Genomic DNA, 27969 nt, shown 5'->3' on the forward strand with positions numbered 1-27969 from the left:
GTGATATTGAGCTTCAGCCCCAGCGCACAGTTTCTGAAACTTGTGTCTCAAGCTGCAAAACTTTAGTGTGGGTGTTGAAGAGGAAATCCAGTAAAAGAAGAGCAGCAGAAAAGGCTCTAAAGTCTTATACTATATATATGGGGTATGTGTGACACACAGTAGAACACTGAGAGAGTAAAAGTGGGAGTAAAATATGCAAAGGTCTAAATCCTCCCTTCATCTTCATCAGGAGCTCTTAAGACTCTCTGAGACATGTTTCCTCTGGTGACCAAGATTTCCCCTGCACTCATCGCTCACTCATATATCTGTGTACTTGTGTGTGTATAGGTGTTTATAGTGGCTTAACAACCTCTGCAGCCTGTCTTCAAGTGGAACATATGAAATGATTTGTGCTATGAATCATGGGTTTCATTGCTCTACACCGTGGCGGGATGTTTGGGATGTTAATGAAGGCCTAAAATTACCACTGTATCTTTGAACTGAGAGGGAGAAGATAATTTAAAAAATGAAAAAGGAGAGAAGGAAAGAGCTTGGATTTAGTTTAAGGGGGTGCACAGACTGCAAGGAACCAAAGAGTTTGAAGGGAGGGTAAGGAATCATCACAACTAACAATTTTTCTCTTTTTTAATATGTAACTTGCACGCACTTGCACACATACATACACACACATGGCAGAGGAATGTGAAACATGAAGACCATGAAGGCATTTTAAACTATGGCTGTCCTACTGTCCTACCTCAGGCTAACCTCCAGCAGCCCCGGCGATGTAGTGTCAGCAATGACATTGGGATTCTATTAGCAGGTTGTGCGAGGCGTTGGCCCCCTGCCCTGTGGTGAGACCTACCATTGATCTGTCATGGGAGATGGCTGCTCCCCGCTCCTCGCTCCCATAGGGCTCAATTTGAACCTTTCCAAAAACCAGGACCGAACCCTCTGCTTGAAATCTACCTGGGGAGCAGAGAGAGAGGAGAGCAGAGAGCTCAAGGTCAGGCGTGACACCACTGTGCAGATAAAGACGACAGGGTGTGGTCGACACCCACCATAATGGCCAGTGAAAAGTGAGGTTATTTGTTATCGATTCCCAATGAGGGAAATCACCGGGTCTATATAGTGCTGTTTATGGCTGGGCAAGGGCTGCGTGTGTGTGCACCAGACGGTCGATGTGAGGCCGAGAGAATGCGCTGAAGGACAGAGAAAAGAAATGAATGTCCTTCTCTCGCTCCCTGGATCTCTCTCTCTTTCTATTTTGAATGAGTGCATAGTGATCTGTTTTCCCAGCCAGACTCATTTGTATTTTTACTGAATTACCCCGGATGCGCAACCTGAACCCACTTAAGCATGTCACTTAGCGTTTGTTGAAGTTAGCCTAGACAGGGCCCTCATCAGGTTTCAATGAGGGAGGCTGTGGCTAAGTGGCCACTTGTCATGTTTATTTATTTCATTTTTTCCCGATTCCCACATGATGCCTATGTAGGCTGTCCAAGTTGTTTAGAAAGAAATGCAAGACCAGAGGGAGAGACCAGGGCTTATGATGGATATATAAGTACTATATATCATCTATTGTCTATTGTGTTTCATAAACTTGTGAGTCTTGTGAGTCTAAATTGAGATGGCTGTTATTTTTAGGTTGTTAGAATAGAGCACGTTCTCTTTAAGTGTAGAGGGAGGTTAAATACGCAAAAAACGTCTTCTCTCGTTGTGGAGGTATTTGAATAATCTTGAATAAAATGTGTTTACATATAGTCATGGAGTCTTTTAATCATTTTTGACTTACACAGTATGGAGCAACACTAAGGAACACAGGGGTATATGTGAATTAACAGTATGAAAGTACAAACAGAACAGAATATTGAAATTGCCCCCACAGGCAATTCTCGGCTGTGCTGTGGCAGCGAGACACTTCCTGGTGCTGCTCCATTTTATATGTATGAAAATCTCTCATGGATCCATGATATACATTATAGATGAGGGCTCCCGTTCTGCACTCCAGTCACTGGAGCAGAATTTTCCATGATACGCAACCCCACCACCACTGCTGTCCTCTCCTCTTGTGTCTTTCTATCGTCCCACTCTCCATTCATTTCTCCTTCCATATGCCCTCCCATTGGAGCATTGTTTCATCCCTCATCAGCTCCCTTTCATCCCTCTCCAGCCCTTTGGTCTCTTATCATTTCATCCTTCCATAAGTCAAGCCTTACATCTTTACTTCCGCCCATTCGCCCTTCCCTCCTTCACTTATTTCGCCCCTCCCCCATACCACAGAGTGAAACGAGAAACATGTGACCAGGGAAGTAGGAGCCTGCTGGGCCTCCCCCTGCAGTGCCACCATACGTTGATTTGTCTCCTCTGGTTCCATATTGATTTTGTTTTAAACAACGGAAAAATACAAGAAGAATGAGGTGCCAGAGGTGACATGAAATAAAAAAGGGGGAATGGGAGTGAAGGAGAGGAAAGAGGACAAGTGCTTCTATTTATCAAATCTACGAGTTGGGTCCCGGGTCGGTTCAGGGCATTATCGGGAGGTTACTCTACAGAGGATGAACTCAAAAAGAAAGGGGCAGAAGGGGAGAGATGGAGTGGCGATGAAGAGAGAGCGAGAATGTGAGACCCTTTATTTAAAAATGTCTTTTTTATTCCCACCCTTTACTCTGTGCCTGCTAAATGAGTTCTGGGGTTGGCTATGTGGCAAATGCATCTCATTCTATGTCATGGTACAGTTCCTGCCTTAAAATGATTCTCTGCTTAGTTCAATTTAAGTTGTGTGCAGAATAATCGATGCCCCCATTAATTCTACTTAGCTGAGCTTCACAGTACAAGCCTGGGCTTGACTGGTCCACCAAGGCCAACGCTGCTGAATAGCTGACCTTTACACAGCTCGGACTGCCATTGATTTTCAGCAGGACTTATTTCATGAACTGGGGTTTGGGACAGGGCATCCAGATGAAGATGAACTACGAGGCAAAATCTGTTTCTTTGGCCCTTTTCATTTTCTCTGCACTCATCTCTGTTATTCCTCTCTTTTTCTTTGTCGTCTTTAGTCCAAGTACTTTGGAATCAGTACTTGTACACCGTATTGGCTGAGCTCCGTGGGTGGCATAGTCTGAGAGCAAATAAAGCGTCCCCTGTGTGACCCCCCCCCCCCGAGCTAAGAGCCCCCCATGTCCTGTCGGTGAAGTGTGTGTGTGCTTTATGTTCATGCTTTCATGTCTGTGTATGCGTGTTTCTGTCCATGCTTGAGTGTATGTAGGTTATATTGTTAAGTGCTTTAGGATGGCTCTCTCTGTGACATGGCTCCTTGGTATTTGCAGTTAGGAAGTAATGCAAAGCAGAGAGTGTGAACAAGCCATTAGAGCTCCCAGGACTGCCTTCAGAGCCAAAGAACTGAGGAAAACAATCCTGACTTCATGAAACAACAGACACAACACCTACCTCACGACTGCTGGGGTGAGGAGGAGGGAAAAGAAAGAGAGAATGCATCTCAAATCCCGAATGTAATTTCAGTAGGATTTAAGGTCCTATATTACACAATATTAAACCTTTAATTCCTAATTGTTAGACGAATGTGCTCAGATGAACATCATTAAAATGAAAAAATTAATAAATAATATAAGCTAAGAAAAGGAGGGGTGGAAGTGTAGGAGGCTTCTGAGTGTGATTTAGCTTGAGTTCATACAGAGTGCACAGTGTCTCCTTTTCTCCCTCCCTGTCTCTGTCTCTCTCTTCTTGGCCTGCATTAGCTGTATATCAGTAACTGTTGACTGTAAAAAACATATTTAAATTTAATACCCACTCATGAATACATGCATGCATACAAAGGTCTCTAGATGGTGGGAGGCATGGGGGGCAGGTGAGGTGATGGGCTGTCAAGGATGCTGCTGTAAAAATGGAAGAGGATATGGTATGAGGATAGTGGTGAGGATGACGGGGTGGACAGGTGTGTTGCATTTCAATTGCACCTCAAGTGGCATCATAAATGGATGATATGGGCTATCTCTCACTTGAGGGCTTCACAGGTCCACTTGGTTCTAAGAAACCAAGACCCACCCAGGACCCAAGTCAGGTCAGGTACAAATTATACTGTACTGTATGCCAGTATGTCAAATATCCATGTGGATCCTGATGGATGTATCAGCTATGATCACATGGTACACCATAATCACAGCAAGAGAGAATATTTTAGGACATCTGTGGCCCATATAAAAAATATATGCAATTAAATGGAAAATAGTTTTTGGAATTTTACATTAAATGTGTTAGCCCAGTTGGGTACAGAATGTTTTATTGTTGGTGTAGGAGGTGAAAAAGAGATTATTTCTATAAATAAGTTGTTGAAGCATATAAACAAATAATTTTTTGAATTAGTTTCTATCACGTTGTATTTATTCTTAGGACATAATTATTATATTGCAGCTCCTATCAACTGCAGTTGCTTTTTAACTGATAGCTCATTATGCTGATGCTGCTGTTGGTGTTCTCGCTTTGTTAGGGTCTATTCAGGTGACGGCATTTTGGATTTGGTCTAATCATCCTTGGGTCTGACTGTGCTTGGGCTTCTTTTAAAAAAAACAAGTTTTTTCTGGTTTGGGTAGGTTTTCCACGGGTCTGTTTCAGATCAGGTCCAACATTTTGGACCAGTGAAGACCTTTGTCTCTCACTGTAGAAGATTTGTGTGGGAGCTCACTTCAATTACACCTCAATAGAGGTCTTCAGGGGTCCAGAATTCTGAATATCTAAAATACAGTATTCCTCTTGTCCTATAAGGCACAAATCCCTCCCCTACTGTCCCAAACCATAGATCGCTGCAGTGTAAGTGCATCCTGGAGCATCTAAATCGCCATGTCTTCCAATGTTCCCCCCTCTGCCTCTTACAGTACATGACACAACCTCTTAAAATTCCTTCTGTGCTCAAGCTTTTGACCAAATTTAGACATGAACACACACATACAAAACGCTGCCCCAAACCACATCCACTCACCCACTCCAAACCCTACCAATGAAATAAGCCACCCAAGGCCTTGGGAGGTAGTGTGGAGTGGGAGTTGGCAGAGACACTTCCAATGTGTTTTCCACTTCAGTGCTTCTTGTTCTCACTTCGTCAGAGTATGTTTGCTGCAGATTGGGAGAAATGGCAAGAGGTCAGGCCGGTGTGCTACTTGTCTGGCCCTCAGGTTCCGTGCAGTTCAAGGTTGAACCAGACACAGTGAGAGAGGTGTTTGTGTTTATTTAGCAAACAATTTTACTGTGTTGCAGCTTCAGACTTGAGAGGAGGAGGAGGAGGAGGAGAAGAGAGACAGGGATAGAAGACAGGCCTGTCCCTTTTGTTTGGTACTGAATGCGCTTATAAACAAGCACGGATTTTCTCTAAGTGTCAGGATGAAACATAAGCAGGCTTTACAGCCAAGGGCTGGAGTGGTGGGAGAGTGATGGAACCAGCAGAAGCCGCAGGTGACAGAATGCTGTGTGTGTGTTTGTCTATTTTGTGTGTGTGTGTGTGTGTGTGTGTGTGTGTGTGTATGTGTGTGTGTGTGTGTGTGTGTTTGTGTGTGTGTATGTATGAGACATGGGGTATTGATGTGCTGGGAATGAAGCACGGAGCAGATGGACAGGGCAGGCTGGCCCTGTGTCGATCCTGTGAGCTCTGGCTCCTTCTTGTAGTCCCCCCTTTGATGGACACAGACACACACACACACACATATACACACACAAACATACACGTGTACCAGGCAACGGTGCAGAGTCCAGATTTCACCAACTTGATAATAGTTCTATAGGATAACAAATTGTCGATCGTCCTGTTGTTAATAACCAGTATGTCATACTGATCTGTAGCTATGGCAGATGTGGCTGGTTAATGAGACCAAATGGAGAAGTCCTCGAGTGGCGAATCAGAGTAAACAGCAGGATTTGAGGAAGAGGGTGTGTAGACTGAAAGCATATGTACAGTGAAAGGGAGAAAAAGAGTTAAGGGAGACAACCCTTTAACATTTTTTAAATAATGCACTTGGTTGAGGGAAGTATTGTTTTACTATCTACATTTCTGACAGGTTTTTCTCTCTTCCTGTCTCCATTTTTGTCTGCCTCTCTCTTTCTGGCACCCCTCAGACCTCTCTCCAATTCAAAGCCAACATGCTTGGCTACGTCGCTATCTCTCTCCCTCCTTCCATCTATCTCTATCCTACTCTGGCTTCTTCTCCTGGTCCTTTCTCCTCCTAGGAGGGGTGGCATAGGGAGTGGAAGGTTAGAAAAGTGCGAGTGCTGGTGAATCGCTAATAGGCAATCATAGTGCTCAGGACAAGGATGCCTACTGGAGGTCTAGGGACCATTAAAGAAACGTCAACTCGGCATAGGTATGCCAAGAACTATGAGTCAGTGGGCAAGCAACACTTCTTGGCTCCCATTGGTCAGGGCAGCAGGCCGTAATCTGTCACAATCCTAGAGTTGCTGTGACAGCAGCAGGAGCATTCTGGGCTCAACACAGAGGGTAAAGGAAACATGCAGCTAAGGGTGTGTGTGCTTGTGTGTGTGTCTCCATGTAAAAGCCTGTATGAGTGTGGTTGAGTGCATGTAGGGCTGCGCAAAAAATGGACATTTTTACAGAAACTGACATTACGTATCTCTTAAGACTTAATTTAAGTCATGTTGGTATGTTCAGTAAATTGATTCTGTAAGCGAGTTGTCAATTGTAGTGTACCCCTTTAATGCACCTGAAAGTGCCACAATGAATCACATCTAAAAAAAGTACAAACAACTGATCACTGTGCTTGTGTCATTTCTGTGGGTTTAATCCCAACTGGGGAAGTCAAGTCGGCATTGTTCCACCTAGCAGTTTTAAGCGATTTTATTAACCATGCGTGACCAGTTGAACTTAGATAAAGAAAGCAACTCAAATTTTGGAGAAACTGCAGCTTGGCGTGTTGGGGCAGTTTAGGAAGAGCAGGTACAGAAAAAAGATGCTATATCATTTGTGTGGGCACGCTTTGGCTTCAGTGGAACAAAACAAAGCGAAGTGTAAGTACTGTCGGAAAATAGTTGTCGCTTTGAGAGGAAACATGAGCAATTTGTGTCATCACCTGAAACACAACCATGTCATACAATATGATGTTGTGCATGGTCGAGAATGAAGTAATGACAGAAAATGACATCCAGGGCATTTTTCATCTTGTACACAAATGTTTGGTAATGTCACTCCAAACCCCAAAATGTCCAGCAGTGTCCAGCAGATGGAATGAGATAAGATAATCATATCTATTCATATGTAATATTTCTTATTTAGATAGTCTCAAAACATTTTAAACATAGCCTGTGCATAATGCGATGGTGTGCTGTTTGCATGCGCACATGCAGTACATGATGTTGTACATCATTGCCATAGTTGTAACTCACTGACGGTGAGGGAAAGCCATAATCTTCAAAGCAAATATCAAGGCAGTAGCCAGATAGGAAACATGGCATCAGTGCATAAGGGCACCTTTAAAGCATTAAAGTCTCACACAACTCTAGATTTGTAATTTTGTCACGGAACATATTCTCTGCCATTTCGCTACTTCCTGCTCACTCCTCGCTGTGGCGCATGCTGGGATTGGCATGATGTTGCCCTTCTGAAGCCACTGGGTTGGGTCTGTCGTCACGATCTTATCTTTCTAAGGACAGTTCCTCAAAATGAACTGAAGAGCGTAAACCACATCAAACAGCGAGCAGAATAAGAAAGAGAGAGAGAGAGAGAGAGAGAGAGAGAGAGAGAGAGAGAGTGTGTGTGTGTGGGAGAGATGTGAGCCCACCAAAAGCTTAAGCCTCCAGTGTGCTGTGCAGATAAGATTCATTAGATAGGTCGGTAAATGCAAGAGAGAGGCAAAGCGAGGCAGACAGAGAGAGGGGGGAGAGATTGAGCTCGCTGCTGCTCCAGCATTTGTTGACACAGATTTACAATGAGTCTCCCACTGCTTCACGCATTACAGTAACACGCCATGTCAATAGCTCTCTGGGCTTGAAAAGCAGCCGTGCCAAAGATGTCTGGGAGTGATGCCCTTCCCCAGATAACCAAAGTGTGGCTCATAAGTCAGGAAGTGGAGGAGAAGGAGGGGTGGTAGAGGGAGAAAAGGATGATTTTTGTTTCTCTTTTCGCTTATTAATAAATCCCCACCCACTCTTCTCTCTCAATCTCGACATCTTCTCAAGCATCTTTTCATTAGTTTTCCCTTTTCTGTCACTTCTCATGATCCCCCTCTCCCTCTCTCTCTCAGTCTCTAACTCCTCTCTCCCTCTGTTTCTCTTTATCTTTTGGACGCCCTGCTACAGGCTCAGTAGGACAGGATTTAAGCATTAGCTCAATCCCCCTATCTACTCCCCCTCATGATTGCACACTGTTTCTGTCACCCACATACCCTAGTCCACTGCCTCTGTCTTGTAGGACTCAGAGTCTCTTATACAAGTACTGGTGGAGAGCTTATATTCCACGAGATAGGAAGACATAATCAAGTAGACAGACAGAGTGACAGTGTCTGTGCGAAGGTTTGGGACAGTGATAAGCAATCTCAGAGGTGAAGGGTGAGATCTGTATATGGTATTTTGAGCTAATCAGACTCTCTACAGAAGTAATGAAGAGTTTGAAGAGAACCAACATCAGCTCATGCCATGCAGCTCTGTCTGCTGAGTCATGGGGCGCCACAAATGAGGTGGTTTTGATGTGTGACATTCACCTTCATGAAATCTTGATGAGAGCTGAGTTCTGCTGTCTGTGTAATGAGGGCCATAGCAGTCAGACAGCTGGCCAACCACTTCAGCTAGTAAAGCCATGATAATATAGAGGGCTGGAAAGCCTTTTGGAAAGCATTCGGTAGATGAACTTCAGGCTGTTTCTGGGAGGCAGTTAGTGTTCTGGGGGAAGAGATAAACAGGAACTTGGATGGCATCAGAGAACAGAAGGTCTAATGGTCTTAATCAGAGATGTAGTAGTGGTGCTAGTAGTAATGGTACTACAGATTGCACATGTTTGTGAGTTAGCTGTGGCCTCATTGCTAATTTGTGTATTACAAGAAGCATTCAGTGTAACAGATGGATATCAACAGTTTTGTTCCAAAAGGAGCTATTCAGCCTTTGAAAAAAGTAACACTTACTTGTACAAAACAGCTACAAAGCAGAAACAAATTGCACTTTCTAAACAAGAGCATGCATTTTTGTCTTTGAATGACAAAATTCACCTTTACATTTTGCAAGTTCATGTTTTTTTTCTATTTAAAATGGTTATAGCTTCATAGAGTAGAACTTCACACGTACAAATGTGATACCGACTAGCTGAGGTCTGCAGGTGTCTGTCAGTCCATGTCAGCGCCTCAAGCTCTAAATGCTGTTGGTTCTGATAGGAATCCCAAAGCCTTATAGTGGCTGCCATCTCCTCAGCACTGACTGATGCTTCTTATCAGGACCACCACACTGCAGCCGCCAGCACATTTTCACATATGGGTAAATTATAACTCACTTGCACAAACATTTTTCTACAAGCACATATATGAACCCGCTCACATAGATTCAGTATATTTGCACAGGGCAGGTCAGCTAGAGCATGAGTACATCAGCGGTCATACTTCAATCAGACATGTACATGCACATAACCACTCACTCACATGCCATGTGTATATCACCATGTGCATTTAACCAGAATGGATTTCAGAAAACCTTTGTGTGAGTGGACACTTGAGATGTGTAGGAGATACAGGAAATATTATTTTCGATTACATGTATTTCTTGTAACTTATCTATGAGAATGGGGGACAAAGCTTTGGCTGGGGGTTATGCTGAAATGATTTGTTGATTAATTGATCAGTCAATCGACAAAAAACTCATCAACAACAATTTTGATAATTGATTAATCGTTTATCTTTTTTCAAGTAAAAAGGCCAAACCTTTAATGATTTGATTTCCAGCTTCTCAAATGGGAGGATTTTAAATATTGTAAAATAAATATCTTTAGGTTTTTAACAGTCAATTTAAAAATGTCACCTTAGGCTCTGGCAAGTTGTGATGTGCATTTTTACTGTTTTCTTAGACCAAATGACAGATAAATCAATAAAAACAATGCAATGTGCAGAACTCCACCAAAATAACACCTCCCCATATATATAGTATACTTTATGTGTAAGGATGAGTGAGAGAACAGGTGTAGACAAAAACCTGGCCATTCTCCACCTTTGTCCAGCTTGACATCTCCTCTACACGGGGGAACTAGTGACATGTAAATTATGTTGTGTGTAGTTTACTGTATGGTGATGAATATAGAACCAGAAGTAAACCCCCTTGTGACCGTTTATTACAAACACTCTTAACATTGTCACAGTGTTTTATTATCTGAGTAAAATGTCCATTGTTTTGTTGAAAAAATGCATCATGTTATCATGCAAAAACTACACTATAATTCCATCACAGTTTCGTGTAAAAGTGGTGAGATGTCTTTTCATATCCAGTTAATTTACAATATTAAGAAATAGTTCATTAACAAGCTTGAGTAAGCCTTTTTAATTTGATCTTCATTTGTAATTTGTGATTTTTTTTATTGCTAATGAACAATTATTGCGATTGCAATGAAGCACTTCATAACTATAAATCATTACACCATGGCTCTGTCTCTACTCTGCTCTCTCCTACTGTATACAGTACAGATTTATTAGCTGAAGCTGGGGCTCCCGGACATCCACCACTCAGCACTCCCTCAGATCAATATTTGGAAATATTAATTATATCAGCATAGTCGGCCCAGTCAGAAGGGGGCTGTTTATGCTCCTGTTACTGAGCAGTGCAGCAGCATGAGCTTTGATGGCCCACTAATACGTATTAATGATCCCAGGACAAACATTACTCTATATTAAACCTGAGTGAAAGCCAGAAGACATCACACATATTGTATGGCTATTAGAGTTATTTTATTGCAAGCACTGTAAGTAAGTGCTGTTGCATAACTGTTGTAAAAAGACTTTTACTACAGAGAGACGAGCTTCTGCAAAACCAGGACAAAATTTATTGCAGTTCTCCTGTACTGCAGGTGCCTCTTTTTGGATAATATGAAAGTTAAAGACTAGCAAAGTTTGGGGCTTGGAACTGCACCAGGTCTTTGAAACTCTTTCCAAAGCAGTATTATTGTCTTGCTACTGGCCCTCTCTGGGGTTTCAGCAGTGTGGAGTCTGGGACTCTGTACTGCTCAGTCCCGCTAAACTCTACTAGTCATGAACTCATTACTGTCGTAGACAGTGCCAACAGTAGACTCTAAATCCTCCACACTACTAACAGGCCAAGTCCTGCCTACATTTCCTTGACTTACTCTGTGTAATTTAAAATCAGAAAGTGGAATGTCTTTTGTGGCCGGAGCCCAGGGCCTTTGGTCCTTTTTGTGGCTAATAATAGTTTCAGCAGAAAGACGTTTGCTCCCCAGCCAGGCCAAACTTTACCAGGATACTGAGCTATGATAAAGTCAGAGAAAGTGTAAATCTGTTGATCTAGATCTGTCTGCGAAAAACAGACAAACCAACAGGCATATATGTGTATATTCCAGGCCTATTGCACGCTACATTATATACTGTAGGCCTGGGGGTTTCTATCTCACCCTCCAATATAAAACAGCAGCATACTAGTACTAGGAGCTTTAATTCAACTGACTGGAGGCTTAACTCGGCAAATGAGATGGCTTAATAAAAGCATATGGAACTATAGATTTGTCAAAGCCCTCAGAACAGCACAGCTTGGGGAGTGAAAAAGAGAGAAAGACCAGGGCTTGTACAAGGAAAACAAAAACGGCATTTTCTACTAGAGGAGGAAGATGAAGAATAGTAACTAATTTGAAGGTTGTGGAGCCACTGAGTTTTTGTGAGTCATCAGACAAGCTTGTTTATTCAGCTCACATTCACTTAGATAGAGATACAAGATACAAAAGAACCTAATGGAAACCACTGCATTTGTAAAAATGTCATTAATGTCCTCAGAAAGGTGCCCCACACGCCGCACACTCATGTTTGTTGTTTCTTCAACATAGTATATACAGTATTTTACAGTCTCCCACCAACACACACAAGTCAGCACAGACTTGTCAAATGAGTCTTTTAATTGCATGACCACACATTGTTCACTGTACTTGATTTTTGTATTCCTTTTTTGATTTTCATTTTATTTTTGTTTCCCCTTTTTTTTATTAAACTTCAGACTTCAACTTAATCAGATCGTACATGTCTACAAGTTTGTTTTCACACAAAAAAATGCATTCAGCAACATACTAGAAATTTTTGACAGTGATGTATACAACATGTGATTTATAGGACTGGAGCGTGTCTTTTAAGAAAGTGTTTTTCAGTGGACTGCAGCTATGTTTTCTTCATGGGTCGTCAAATGCAAATAATACTGAACAAATTCAGAAAGAACAAATATTTGTAGGAGACAAATTATTTGTGCTTCACTGAATATCACATTTGGAGAACATCTCTTGCATTTTTATTTTGAAAAATGCATTTTTCATTATATTAACACAAGGAATCCTGATTTAGTAAACCTTGTTGAATAAATCAAGGGACTTAAGTCACACACATGTCCTCAGGTAGATAAACATGGCAAAGAAACAGAATATCAGTACAGCCAAATTTAAGTTTCCCTCTCAAAATCTGCTCAAGTTTAAAACACATTTTCATCGTTTGGCCATTTGATCAGTTTATAATTGATGTCCCAAAAATAGTAAAGAATAAGTTTTTAGCAGGGATGTGTATAGGGAGCCGGTGGTTGATTTGTAAATATATAGTGTTTGTATAGTGCAATTGTGATGTTCTTTTTCCATGTGTGTTTGAACGTGAAAGGCAGGAGGGTGGAGTCAGAGCAGTAGAAACGCCACTCAGCAGCGAAGCAATCTTATCTAAGAGTTGCAGGCAGCTTTCTCTCTCTCTCTCTCTCTCTTTCTCTCGCTTTCTCTCTATATGTACTGCATCTCTCTCACCCTTCTCTCCATCTCTTGTTGTCTTTTTCCACAATCTTTCCCCTTCTCTTCTTCTGGTTCTCTTTGTTAACCACTGTTTTAAACTCAATGAATGGAGGAGTGAAATAATTAAAACATGTTGTTATTATTTACAAGGGAGCAGCTGTGACTGTTTCACTCTGTTCATTGTGGGTGTGTCGAGAAGCTACTAGCTTCAGCCCACTAACAACAGTGGAAACATGCCCTAAAGTATCTGGAGTTAATGAATGGTCTCCTTGGCAACAGCAGCACGTAATACATTTTACTTAAAGTTACCATGTCTGTGCACATGTGAGCATGCATATAGTACAAGTGTGCTTTGCAATGTGCACTTAATTTCTACTGGAATTATATAAATTTTCTTCATATGTGTTCAAGGGGAATGGAACACACTGAGAGCCATCAGTAGTGACAGTACAGGACCATAATGCATTGTTCTCAGGCAAATAAATAGACCAATAAGCTGGCACATTGGAGGCTGAACAGCAACTAGCTTTAGATAGAGCTGTCTCCCACACACAGGCACCCTGTATAGACAGCTAAGATCATTTGGCCTCCTCCATCATGCATTTGAACAAAAATCAACTGGCAGGATGGAAACATCTTTTGTCCGTTTGACATGTCAAAGGCAAAGTCAATGATTTGCTGTGTCGTGAAGGAGCAGAGGGTTGTAAAGTTATCTGTGAATTTGTCTTGCGGATGTTTTTTTCCCCCTCATTCGGAGGTGTTTCTGTCTCAGAGGTTGATTTGAACACGTGTGCGATAGTATCGCGGTTGATTCTGTAATCTATCCGTTCATGCTGTGGAGCAGTGCACCCTGTGGCTTGGCATTAGCATACTGTAGGGTTACTTTGCTTCTATTGTACAAGGAAAAGAAAGCACTTGTAGATGGGGAGGGAGAAAGATGGTGAGCGAGCCAAGAAACAAGGAGCTAAAACCTCAACCTTCACAAGCATAACATCCTCCCTGTTTTCCTACAGACTTAGCCAGTGCTAGTTATTATTTACGATGGGTAAATTTATGGAATAATTTCAGTGAGGGAAGGTTACTCAGTTCCTCAAGGTGAAAATGGATACGTTTAGCACTTAATGAATCAGGCCTGGGCCTCTCCCCCATATATCAGCATGTTATTAAGACATTTTAAAATCCCATTATGGTGTTTCTCCTTGAACATGTCATGCTTTTATTGGACTGCCCTGTCTTTAAATCTGACCTTTTCAGGCCTGCTCTCAAATGAAACAGAAAAAAAGATGCATGACAGTGCGATGGAATGGAATACACATATGTAGGTATAAAATATCAGTGCTGGATGGGTTTCAGTGATCTGACTGGGAAGCCTGGTAATGGCAAATAGTTTGTAGCAATAAAGGGATGCTTAAATAGCAGCTACAAATGGTTTACTGTAAATGGCTGAGTGTGGTAAGAGGTTGCTTTTATGTTCCAGTAATCTTGTTATAAATTTGTGCCACTTTTGGCCCAAATTTTATTAAAATGTGTGCCTTTTTTATTGTTAAATCTATTTGTTTTGGATTGAATCATGGAAGGAGGGCACTTGCATGAGAGCTGCGCACATAATGAATTATATTGTGAGCATGTTGGTGTTTAAACACTATGTGTGGTAATATGTGACAAAGAGGCATATATTCAATAAAAAACAAAAACGGTGCTGCAGCTGTAACAAACATATTGTAAATCACAGCTACATCTTTCAAACTTTTCCTCCAAACAAATCCCGCCCAAGTCTGGTGAAATTGTTCAGCCTGAACAACAATAATGAAAAAAGAAGGAAGTAAAATTGGGGAAGGAGGGGAGCGTGACACAAAGACTGTGATGACAGAGGCATCTAATCCAGGCAATGCCATTCTTATCAGGGTCCAGTGGATTAGAGTGAGCCTCCTAACCAGAGAATCCTTCCCAGCCAGACACTCTCCACAGCCCAAGGGCCTGGATCAATAGGCCTGCATTGATCTCTCTCCTCCTGTGGCTGGATTCACTTTTATTAGGACTGCCTCGGCCTCTATCACTTAGACACACATATACAGCCTTGCAACCTTTCCATGCACCTACCATGAAACACCACAAATGCGAATGGACATACAGTTACACACACACACACACACATCCTATTTTATGTGTGACAAAGAGCCGAATTGTTTTGTTTACACTGAAAAACAGCAGAAACACTACAGTGTCAAGTCAACTTAGCTGCATGACTGTGTTTTGGTTTCCTATCCAGCCAAGGCACTTTGATCAGTATCACAGAATAGCTATTAGTATGGGAGAGAGGGTCTTGACACCTCTGGTTTGTGGCCATTTGTTGTTGCAACGACAGCCTGATTCGCCAGCACTAACCTCTCTGTTGCTCTTTCTTCACTCTCCTCCAGATGACTCGCCCCATCCAGGTGAAACCGGCTGACAGCGAGAGCCGTGGAGGTAGTTGTCTTCTTTTCTTCATAATTTATTCATGTCCCCTTTTCATCTGCCTTATCTAGGCTAATTCTTTTCATTCCTTCCCTCTGATTTCATCTGTTCCACTGCTCTCAATGCAATATATTTTTTTAATTTTATCCCAATTCCTTTTATTCTCATGTTGCTGCACTTACATTCATAATGTTATACATTTGATCATTACAAACTAAGTTTATCACATACCGGTAGTTAAAACCAAACTGTCTGAATGTATATTAAACACATTACGTGACATCAAACACAAAGATTGTATGCCATCTTGGTTTGACTGCCTGTTTCTCTGCTTGTGGCAGTTTGTAACAAATTGTAGTAGAAATGTCTGTAATCTCACCTCATACATATTGTTGCTTTTTTATTTGTTTCTAGTTCAAATCCACTGGGTTTGTGGATTAATCTCACACAGTCTCATCCTGCATGTGCCCTTGTGCTGGTTGTAATTGATTAAAAAGTCTGTGTTATTGAAAGAAAGTACGTCTGTGATGGGCTTCCCTGCTGTCCATCTCTCTTTTCTTGTTCCCTTTGCCAAGTACATTATCATTGCACTGTAAATTAGATAGTGATTAATTTCAATACTGGAACCATAGACACGCTGCTTGGTCTGTATGCATTTGAAGCACAAGAGTAAATGGTATACAGGGAGGGGAAAATGGAGCAGGAGCACATACAGCTTGCCAAACAATCAATAAATTTGCCAGGTTCTTGCCAAGATCCTCATTACTTGGCCTTAATTCTGTCGTCTTTGATCTCTCCCATTTTTTGGAGGCTTTCATTTACTCACTGCCTATCTGCATATATGTTAATGAGATGAGGAGGCATCCTTCAAGTCAGTGGGAGAGACAATGAACCTTGCTGTTATTTTTGGTGAGCATCTCATGTGTCACCCCATAACAAAGCAAGTGCCTTTTTGTTGTTTAAAGGAGGAACGCTGTTTTCAGTCTTTCTCATCCTGGTGGAAGGAGAGAGAGATTTGGAAGTGAAAAACAGGCAGGGAGAGAAAATGCAAGCCTGATGCCAACTGCATACAGCTGCCGTGCTGCACTTCTGAAGCTTTACCTAAAAACCTCTGCCTGTTTTGGGTGAATTAGGATGGCTGGCCACTTTGGCTGCCTGTCAAATGCACACAATCTTCAAAGGACAGCATAACCCCTTGAGATGGATGGAGGAAAGGCCAATAAAGATCACTGTCAGTCCTCCATGTTCCCTTTCTTTTTCTCTTTCTCTTTCTCCTTCGTCTTCCCTCCTTCTCTCAACCATTCATTCAGACCTTTAGAGGAGTAGTGAGACAAGCAAAAGGGTCTTGTGCTGTCAAGATTGATGTCCCCTATAGCTCCATTGATTTTGCCATTGTGGTGATGCGTGTCCACATTAACAATGACACTCAGCTGTCTCTTTACTTGGTTGTGAGTGGCCGGTTTTAGAGGTCCCAGGGCACTTTGGTCAGTATGGGGTCCTCTTACTGGCCAGCCGTGGGGACCCCACTGAGGAACAAATGAGTGCTGGAACAGACCTGAGAGTTGCACATCATCTTAAATGAACAGGTCAGAGTGGCGCCGCAGGGGCAATCAAACACTAGCATGACTTTAACGGGTTAGGAGGTAGAAGCAAAAGGGGGAGATATGGAGTGTGCGTAGGGAAATGGATCTGATTTTCATTTTTTAAATATTGCATTGTCATCCTGCTTGTAATTTGCTATCTTGAATTATTTCTGTAATTATCACTGGTAAAGATAATTTTGGTTTTCTCCATATCTGGTTCTGTCTTTATCTGCTCTTGCTACTGTTAGCTGATGTTGCTGATGCTCCTCCATGGCCTACTTTTACAAGCCTTAGCTTCTTATTTGCTATAAAAGATTGAAGAGTATTTCATTGTGCTGTCTGAAATTTCAGGGACCTGTAATTATTACTCTCCTGATTTCACATTGTCAAAACTGCCAAGATTAGATTTTTGTTATTTTGATCCTTATTCGCCTGCTGTTGCCAGAATCAAGATCAATAACTTCAGGATTTTAACTCAGCGTGGTGTACAGGAGCTGGAAGAGCGGATGCAAAAAAATATTAATGAGCCTCTCAGTGCAGTGATGGGGGGGACACCAGGGACAGACCCAGTCTGGCCTGCTCTCTCAGGGGCCACACTGCTAGTCCGATAGGGGGCATATATTCCTCAGGGCACACAGTCACACTACAACACACAGTCATACTAATTAGTCCCTTAATCTCATTATGAGGAGGACTGTTCAGATCACCTGTGCCAGGTTGGCCGTCCAGTGGGGAAAGACCTGTTACTGTGGTTTTATCCCTGCTGGACCTGCGCTCCTCCTGGTGCATCTCTCTGCTGTTATTAAGACCAGACAGGCACAGACCAGAACAGTGTACTTTCCCTGGTTACTGTTTCAGTAAAAAATTAACCTGCCTGCCTATAGTCATCAAACAGGAAGACAACAGAACATATTCTTCTAACTAATGCCACCAAATATTTGATGACTCTTGGACATTTGATCAAAATTGAGCAGTTTCCTGATGGAGATGTTCATAGCTTTCACCTCATCGGATAGAACAAACTGATAAAAATTACAGTACATCCGGCCACTAGGTACCTTGCCTATAGAAATTAAAGGGAAATATACGGCAGAGTAAATCCATCCAAATACTCTGTCAGACCCTGCTGCCGCCTAACAAAGACACACTGTGAAATGAATATTAATGGCCAATCACCTACCTAATCTAGCAGAACAGCAGCCGTTACACATTGAGCCACCAGCACCGTGAATGTCCCCGTCACTGATGACGCAGACCATTCTGAGATGTTTCTGTTGGGAAGACGTTTAAAAAGGTGCAGCGAGGAGGCAGCAGGGACCCATCTCTCTTGTTTTCTCCTCACAGGTCTCTGATATGAAATAGATTGATTTTCCATCACACATGGCACTGATGACTGGTACTGACTGCTGCTGATATTTCATTTTTGAAGGGCTGTTCAGTGCCTCCTTAGAGGGCTTGGCATCCTTACACAGGATAAATCAGTGTTAACCACTTTGATTTCATCCTAAACCCTTTACCAGTGGCACCCGCTTAGATTTCCACTATTACTATCTGCCCCTTCTTGTTTCCTTTTTTGAGGGCTTTCATTTCATTTTCTTTTACATAATCTTTTTTTTTGATCATTCTCAGGCTAAATTGTTTTTCTGTTTAAGTGCTGCATTTTTATTTCTTCGTAGCTCTTCACATTTCCCAGCTTAACCCACTGTTAAAGTTTTGAGCTCAGAGATTGTCTAGAAAGCAGAGAGAGGAGCAGGTTACCTGTCAGCTGGGGCTCTGTTGGTGTTGCAGCAGGCCTGCCTGGAACAGCTAGAGCTACAGCCCACTGAAGAGGCCTGGATTAGAAACAGGCTCTGGCATTATCAAGGCAGGCCTTCCACCCACACACACACCCACACAGAGAGGACAAACACATACATACCCATACGGCTCTGACGCACACCCACACACACGCTCTCTCTCAGGCAAACACACACACGCGCGCAGTGGGCAGTTGGATGTACATGACAGCAGGAACACGTGTACACATATGCTGAATGGAATGGGTCAATTTCCTTTTCATGAGCTGTGTTTCATGTTGCGGGCCAAGCAGCAGCATTGCATTGTGTTTGTGTGTTTACTCCAACTGAAGGACAATGAAAAGGTTTGCTCCAGTTCACTGAGATGTGACGGAACAAAGAGAGACAGAGAGAGAGAACCAGAGCGAGAGGCAATAAGTTAAATGGAGAGTGAGGACAAAGATTGGGAATCTAGATTGAGAGAGCAGGTTTACATGCTCTGTTGCTGTTCTGCGCTCAGTTTTTGATGATGAATTTATCGGGTATGAAAGACAACAGAGTGGTCCATGTATTAAACATGGACCACTCTGTTGTGGTGTTCTCCTTCCCTTACTAGAAAGACGAGCTCCCCATGTCAGAGCAGCTCAGTAATGAACCAAGCAGGAAGGCCTCTAAGTTCCACTGATCCCTTTAGAAAAGAGAGAGGGAATGAAAGAGAGAGGGGTAGTTAGAGGGAGAGGAATGAGGGGTGAAAAGACGGGTGGTGAGAGTAGAGAGGTGAAAGAAGGGAATTTGTACTGAGAGACTGAAAGTGGAAGAGAGAGAGAGGGAACAAGTGCAAAATAAACAGAGAAAAGTGTGGATAAACCAGCGAGAGGGAGTGGCGGCAGGGGCAAAGCAAAAAGCTCAACAATATATCTTCTCCCTTTGGAGAGAGCAAAACTATAGATTACTGGTCACAATGTGCTTGGCTGGGCATAAATGGAGAGATCTTGAAATAGTAGGGAGCATGTTCAGAGGTTGTGGGGATCAGGGTGAGCTAATCCAATGGTGAGGCCAGCTGTGGGTCACACATTCAGAGCTCAAACTCCTTGTCCAAATCCCCTCTGGTGCTCTTACACAAACAATACTGATACACAGACCTTGGCTAGCCCAGAGTTCAGTCAGCTAACTGGCCTGGGATGTTCAGGTCACTCTGCCTGTAAGCTTTTAAAGGTCCAGTGTGTAACATTTAGGGGGAGCTATAGGCAGAAATGGAATATAATATTCACAAGTATGTTTTCATTAGTGTATAAACCACCTGAAAATAAGAATCTTTATGTTTTTATTACCTTAGAATAAGCCATTTTTATCTACATAGGGAGTGGGTCCCCTTCCATGGAGGTCACCGTGTTGCACCGCCATGTTTCTACAGTAGCCCAGAAAGGACAAACCAAACACTGGCTCTAGATATGGCTGTTCGTGTTTCAGGTTTCGCGGCCACCGTAGTTTCTCCTACACGCTTGGAAGGGGAGGGTGAGGCGAGAGGTATTCAAAAGGTTGCAAACTGCAATTTCACCGCTAGATGCCACTAAATCCTACACACTGGACCTTTAAATTTACCCTCACATCAGCACAAACTGGTTTGTCTTTAAGGGGAGGGGGTGGGGTGAATCAGGTTTATGGAAGACAGACAAGGGAAGAGAAAGCAGGAGAGCAACAGACAAACAGAGAGAGAGAAAGAGATGATGAAATCATTTCTATGGGGATGTGCTTTGCTCCTGAGGGTCAGATTGTGCTGAGGCTGTTGGAGTTCTGCAGAGTCAGTGGAAGAAGTAGATCACAACAATTCACTAATACACTGGGTAGGTGGAGATCAATTAGCCTTATCTAACAAACTACTAATGATAACGCCAATGCAAAACTTGCTGATGCAGCAAAGAACAACAAGAGAAAGCAGAGTGATGATGTAATGAATATAACTAGTTGAAAGATGCAGTATTTCTGCAAACACAGTTATAGTGTTCTTTTTCCAACAAAATACACTATAACTGCAACTTCTGTGGTACACTCAGTCAGCACATACACAGATGGAAGCAGCAGCTACTTACGGCGTGTAGACAAAATAAGAGAAACACCTTACAGTATAGCTCCACAACATATTGCGGGGCTGTTTTATTGGATTGTATGATATTGTACAAGTGTTATGGTTATTGCATCCACCCCCTGTACTCGCCTTTAAATATGCATGCATACATAAATTTAGCTAAACACACATTCATCCTCCCTCCCCTTTTTTAAAAACACACACATCCCTTCCACTCGATCCCTTGTTCGTTGCGATGGTCTCGTAGCGTAGGCGGATCAGCAAAGGTTACTGTTGAACACAGAAAGGAAAGGTCAGAAATCATGTTTAGTTTTCCTGGGGCCGGGAGGTAATTCCAGCCAGCAGATTGTGTTCAGACGAGCAAGCAGGCAGGGCAGGCCAGTGGTGGAGATGCTCATGCAGAAGGAAGCGAGGCGGGGATGGGGACAAGGTTATCCAGTCAGCCACTGCCTCTCAGCCCCTCTGCTGTCACCCTTAATAACACCCTCTCCCTTATCACCGCAACAATCACCTTGAGAAACAAACTTGTCTTCTTTCAGACAGGGATAGAGATGGCGAAGAGACGGCCCCTGTATGCATCTGGTCTGCCATTCTCATTATAGTACCTCAACCTCTTTGGGGACAGACAGACTGCAGATCAATTTAGTGTTCAATTCTCTACACTATATAATTCATTCTACCCTCTCCATCTCTCCCTCTTTGTCCCCCTCTGGTTCTCCTGCCCTTTTCTCTGTACCCTTTGAACACATCAAAACATGTGCATGATGTATAGTAGTTGTCCACATTGCTGTGACAATAAGGGATCTTAAGTTCTGTACCACGCAGATGTAGTGCTTTGATGTTTGAGGTGTCATTTTTTGAGTCATAATACAAAGATAATCTGATATCTCAATGTGATGAAAAAGAGAATAAATCGTTATGGTATTGATACAAGATAGTGTGACACATCATTCATCATTTGACCACCACTTAACTTTGGATATCAGTTAAGAAAGGTTCTTTAGATGCAACAATATGGGCCATCATGAGCGTTGTGAGATGTCCTAAAATGTGCTTTTCACAATTATGCAACATTCTGTACGGTATATTTTTAAAGATTTGCAACGTCAAAGTAAACGTGTTGACATGATGTTAATAAAAAATGAAATGCATGCTTTTAACTGTATCAGTCACATTTCACTGTTCTTCATGTTACAGGCACCTGCCTGTTAAGGCTTTGTGGATGCAAACAATAATCTCACAGCTCTATTACACACTTCATAGAACCTTCTGTTCAGTGTATGCTAGATTAGTAAACAGGCTTGCTATGCTAACCAACTTACAACATATACAGCACAGTGGCATGGAGATGGAAAAGAAAGCTGACCTCTTTAAGGCTGTCCCTATTTAGACTTTGTTTTGTGAACTTTTTCATTTTATTGGCCATTTCATTTCCATTCACTTAAAACAACCTGTGTGTAGTAAATTAGGAAAAGCAGCTTCTGTAGCAGCCTGTTTGCAGCAGATGTTTATTCTACTGTTAATTGTCTTTTCTTAATGTGTAACTGTCTCAATTTAACTTGAATTTTGTAAATATAGGATTTCTGCAGATTTTGAATTCTGAGTGTCATTGATTTGTTTCCCTTGTGAAGCACTTCAAGCTGCATTATATGTTATAAAAGGTGCTATATAAATAAAGTGTATTATTATTATAATTAAGTGTTATCACAGAAATTCAACATGTGATTAACTATGCACTTAACCATAAAATGTGTGCAGTTCATTTTAATTGAAAAAATATTTACAACCCTATTAGAAGTTGACAGTGACATGCTGTTGTCAAATATTCTGGTATATGTACCCACAGTGTAAGCAGATAATGGAAATGACAAGCCCATACCTGAGGCTGATAAACTGGTGTGTGGATTTGTGTGTGTGGATTTGTGTGTGTGTGTGTGTGTGTGTGTGCGTGTGCGTGTGTCCTCTGTGGACTTGGTGCTCTGTGATTGCAGTGGAGCTGGAGGAGGCCAAGCGAGGGCTCTGATTGGAGGACAGAGTCTGTGCAACCTCTGCCAAATCAATGCAATCACCCGTTTGCTCCTTCTCTCTACTTTAATGACACCACTTCATAAGGAACCAGGCTCATCAAGCAGCCCACCACACACACATACGCGCGCGAACACACACATATACCCACAGTGAGGTCAGGCTCAGCAGATCGGGCGGTGCACAGCAGGCCTCTGAACAGGGAGAGGAGGTCCGCCAGCAGATGGGAGGAGATTAAAGCAGACTGGAGACACATGCACACAGGCAAATGCACACACACACACACACACACACAAACATAATATAACTCTCATACATCAGAGATGCAAGCTCCTCTCCCCACTTTGGATTGAGTTAGACTGAGTTAGACAAGTGTCATGATTGTTATTGAGATACATTCCAGGGAGTTTAATCATTTTCAGGCTAACAGTAGATTTTAGATTTTGCCCTCCTCGCTTCACTTACTGGTCTATGCCCAGCACTGAATTCTCTGCCCTAATTTTGTGAGACCTTTGCTCCCTACACTCCATGTGGAAAGAAAATGTCCTATTTGTTCACTGAGAGAGGCCAAAGTCTATTTGGAGCTTTTGTGTATACAAAAACTGACAAGAGAGAAACAAAAATGATTGTTGCTCATGCACAAACGTTGGCCCATTTGAAGACACACAAACACTAAGAAAAGCCATACTGCAGTTTCCAGTTGTTAGCTCTTGAGAGCAAATCATTGATTATGACTCTAATTAAAAGCTTTACAGTGTTTATAAGATGTGACAGTGTTTACACATCCATATTGTCTTTCAATGTGTTTAATATGAAGAGAAATGTTTGTTCGTTCAAGATTGTTTTCATTTTTTTCTGTGGTGTCTATTATACGAAATTGATCTTGGATCTCTCATGACTGGGGACTGAAAAAGTGCATGAGCAACAAATAGACAAATGAGAGACCGAGCAAACACAAGAGAAAGAATGGCGGGGCAAATAAGTGATGACAAAGAAAGAGACAGGAAAGAAGGAAACAAGAGCTTTTTCCACCTCAGGATATGGACCAAAAGAAAACGCCTTTCCAATCAGTGTAAAAAAGAATTCAACATATGTGCAATGCAGTCAGTCTTTATGTCTACACAACACACTGTAATTTCACTCTGAAAATGTTTGTGGAGCACTTTAGTTATAATAATATTCCACTGCCAGCTCATGTATTAGATTTTTTTAAATATAAAATCAAAATTTTACACATTAGGGGCATACATGAGGACACTCCTAGATTTTGGAGTGCATTTAAGCTCTGCAGGTATAAGCCAGTTGCAGCAGCAGAAAGTTAGAGAAACAAGAAACAAAGTTATAGAGAAAACAATCAAATCAAATATCAAATAATTTAAATAATATCAAATAAATTTTGATCTTTATTCAGATTCATTGCCTGTAACTCAGCTAGCTCTCCATGTCTGTCCCTCCAATGTAAACTCTTCTTTCCTCTGTCTCTCCATCTTAGCATATAGCCTCTCGCTTCACCGTCTGTGTCTCTCACTGTCCAGACCATTCACTTAAATCACAGTATCATGCTACCCTTGGACTGGAAAAGACGCCTGCTTCAACCAAATGATCCAAATGGAGATATGAAAGCTATCATATGATAGATTAAACAGAGATTAGTATTCCTGAAGGCCACAGAAATATAGTACTTAGTGGAATATTTAATCTGTATGGAATTTGGCGATGTATTGTAATGCCTATATTGTCTGTGACTTAAGCTGTGGCAGCTATTAAAGCAATGACAACAGACAAGGACATAGGACATAGGGATAGCAAGGAATAGCATGGGATGATGCGTCTGTGATGTACCATTAGGGAATGCCAATGTTGGTTCAGTGGGCACCATAAAGAGGCTTTTAAATAAGGCCCAGCCACGTCTCACCTGCCTTTCCCATCTCATCTGCTGAGACGACAAATAGGGCCGCAAGCACGCACACCACTGTGACACACAGTCCCATGATTGCCCACCCGCCCACTCTCCATCCACCGTCTTTCCACCCATCTGCCAGTCAAACAAGTGCAGAGGTAATGGAGAGAGAAGCAGTCATTCTGGGGCTGTAAAACTGCGGCAGCCGAAAAGATGATTGGGGTAACCTTTGCTTTGGTGCATGAAAGAAGAAGGAGTGTTTTAACATTATTCATAAGTATTCGTGTGTATGTGTGTATTCCTGACTTAGTCATTATTGCAGCACTCCTGCCTGAAGTAGTGTTGATGTGGTCATGCTCTAGCTGCCCTGGCCTTGTCATGGTTCATGGTAACGTGTAATGTGAGTTTGTATTTTCTCCTTTTTTAAAACTTACCCTATATTCCCCTTCTCTCACTTGATCCTTTGGATCACTGATATTTGTACCAGGTTTATACTATCCACTAATGTGTGCTTTGTTTGCCTTTTCTTTCCTTTTATTCTTTTTTCCTTACTGTCTTGACTTTTCCCCTGGCCCCCTCTCATCAATGAGTCTATCAGGCGAACTAGTATTGTCAAGCATGACTGGCAAATGGGTCTCTGTGCAATGAAGTTAATAAGTGTATCCCCAAACACTTCAGTTCTTAGGGGGTTGTGGCCAGGACCAAACACAGGCCATCTTGATTGCCTCTTTGCAATTAACATGAAGAGGGCTCCTGCTAAAGAATACAAAGACAGCCGAGGTTGCGGGATTGGGGAATAACTAGAAAGAAGAGTGAGGCTTCAAATGACTGCCGTACCTTTGGCTGCAGGAACTCTGACCTGACACTTGAACCAAATTTATAGAATGTGAACTTCAAAGAGCACTTTGATAGTGGAAGTGAGGAAGTTATTGGGTAAGATCTGAGGGGCTGAACTGTCTTTTCATTGTAGATTAGCTACTGAGTTGGACTTTGACTAATGACAGAGGTGGAGCAGTGTCTTGATAAGGAAGAGATCCCCATCTGGAACAGATGTTATTTGCTGTAGAATGACAACAGCTGATGGAGATCCACAGACATGTTTTTTTCATTAGTGTATTGTAAATATTCCTCCTCAGTATCCCCCTACAACAATAAACTTGTCACAAAACCCCAAACATGGCACATCATCACTTGAAATATAAATAAGTTCATTCGTTATCTATTGATTTTACTACCATTAGGGAAGCGACTGGCTCGCCTGTTGTTGATGTGGAAGATATTGTGGGTCAATATTGTGTTGCTCTTAAAAGCCACTGGAGATTTTCAAGAAATTCAGTAGGGGCAAAGAAAAGAAGCCAGTCTACTACTCTAATATTAAGAAAATGTCTGTTGACTAGTTCAGGGACATCTGCCTGGCATTAATGTTATCAGGGAGTCGGGGAGCAGTGTAGGCAAAATGTGCTTTAGGGAAAGGTAAAGCCCTCAACAGCTGCCTGCCTGGACTACTGGCACATATCAACCTAATACGCTGGATTGGAAGCAGGGATTGATTCCTGAATGTTATAGTGAAACCTTGAAGCACTGCTGCGACCATCTTACTCAGTCTGTTAGAGGGGGGTACATTCTTAATCTATGGCAGCTCAGTTTAACAAAACCAGTCTGACAGCAGGGGCATCGGCCAATAACATGATTAACATGTTAAATCTGGGCCTATCAGGCGTAAGACAGGAGGATGTGTCTTTTGGCTGCATTGTGGGTGTAATGATAGTTGGTACAGCAGTGGTTTCAGGAGATGCTCCCTATCCCAGGTCATAGAGGGACTGGAGGGATGACGAAGTCCCTGGCTCGCTGGCTGTCAGCCCCCTCCGATAGTTGTCATCCTCTTTCCTACTATTCCCCCACCCTTCCTCCATCCCTCCGCCCTCCTGTTATTTTAGGAATCTATTCGTGGCCTCCCAGCATGTACAATCTGAATTATTTATCTGAAGAAATGGGATCCCTGCACGACAGTGAAACAGGATTTTATTTGTACCATTTGATTCCATTAAACAATGTGCGGACCCTACCATAATAATATTGCCAAACCCCCATAGGGCAGTAAGGCAATATTAACATTTATCTAGTTTTATCCAAATAATATTTTGTTTATGATATTATCATTATCATCATGGTTCTAGAGAAAGCTTTAATTAAAAATGAACAAAATCTGCTTTTGAAGTGTTTGAAGAACACAGTTTGCGTTGATTTTGCATACATTTGACATATAATGATATATATCAATATCAGAAATTATCCTAATTAATATTGTGATGATTAATCCAGCCATACCCTCACCTCACCTCACCCTCCTCTTTTCTATTCCTTCAGTTGTTTCTACCCTCCTTGTAGTTACCTCACATGTTAGTGTGTATGTGTGTGTGTGAGAAAATGATTGTACGTATGTGATTACACTAGTAACCCACTTATTATGTCCTTTCTGTCTTTATTGCACATGATGAGGGGAAATTGCCTGTTTTCGTTCTTATCACATGAGCCCACAAACAGAACATAAAAAGCTGAAAACAGACTGCAGACAGCTCCATCTCAGTATAAAATGAATGTGACCTACAACTGCAGAGAAGTAATGTACAGCAACAGCACAGAGGAAACAAAGGGTTCTGTCAAAATCCTATGCTATCTCACCCGTGTGCCTGTGAAATCCTTTCTAGTCTCGTGTGTGCATGTCAATCTGCCTTGCCTTCTATCTGGATAACATTAATGAAAGGTGAAAGAGGGAATAATCAAAGATCACAATATTTTACCCTTGATACAGATGCATGTTCATACGCTGCTGGCAGGAGAGATCTCCTCGCCGCTCAGCTCAGCTCTGATCTGACATTAAGATTCAATGCTACATTTCTCTCTCCAGCTCACTTGTCTCACTTTCTCTCTCATTGTGCCCCGCACTCCCCCCACCTACCTCTGTCCACTCAGCCTGCTTGCCTGACTGTAGCTAAAGGGTAAATGTAGCTCAAGGGAAGTGCTCTACCTCCACCACAAGGTCCTGGGGCCCACCATGTGACCTGGACCTCCCAATGTCTTGCTCTCCTTCTCCTCCTCCTCCTCTTTGCCATTTCTCCACAACACATCTCTTTATCTCTGTCCACCTCAGAGACCTCATCCAGAACGACTGATAGAACAAACCTCTAAGAGCAAACACC

The 27969-nt window shown here is 42.2% G+C and overlaps 1 protein-coding gene across 8 annotated transcripts in view; it reads left to right on the top strand.

Moving 5' to 3' along the window:
• The window catches only part of celf5a (cugbp, Elav-like family member 5a), a 176511-nt gene that overhangs the window by 81792 nt on the left and 66750 nt on the right, over positions 1–27969 (top strand). For all 8 annotated transcript variants that reach the window (XM_044199549.1, XM_044199550.1, XM_044199551.1 and 5 more), the window contains exon 3: positions 15364–15412. In XM_044199549.1, coding sequence (XP_044055484.1) covers positions 15364–15412 — 49 coding nt within the window. The remainder of the gene's footprint in view (positions 1–15363; positions 15413–27969) is intronic.

This window comes from Siniperca chuatsi, linkage group LG6, assembly GCF_020085105.1.
Source record: "Siniperca chuatsi isolate FFG_IHB_CAS linkage group LG6, ASM2008510v1, whole genome shotgun sequence".
NCBI lineage: Eukaryota > Metazoa > Chordata > Actinopteri > Centrarchiformes > Sinipercidae > Siniperca > Siniperca chuatsi.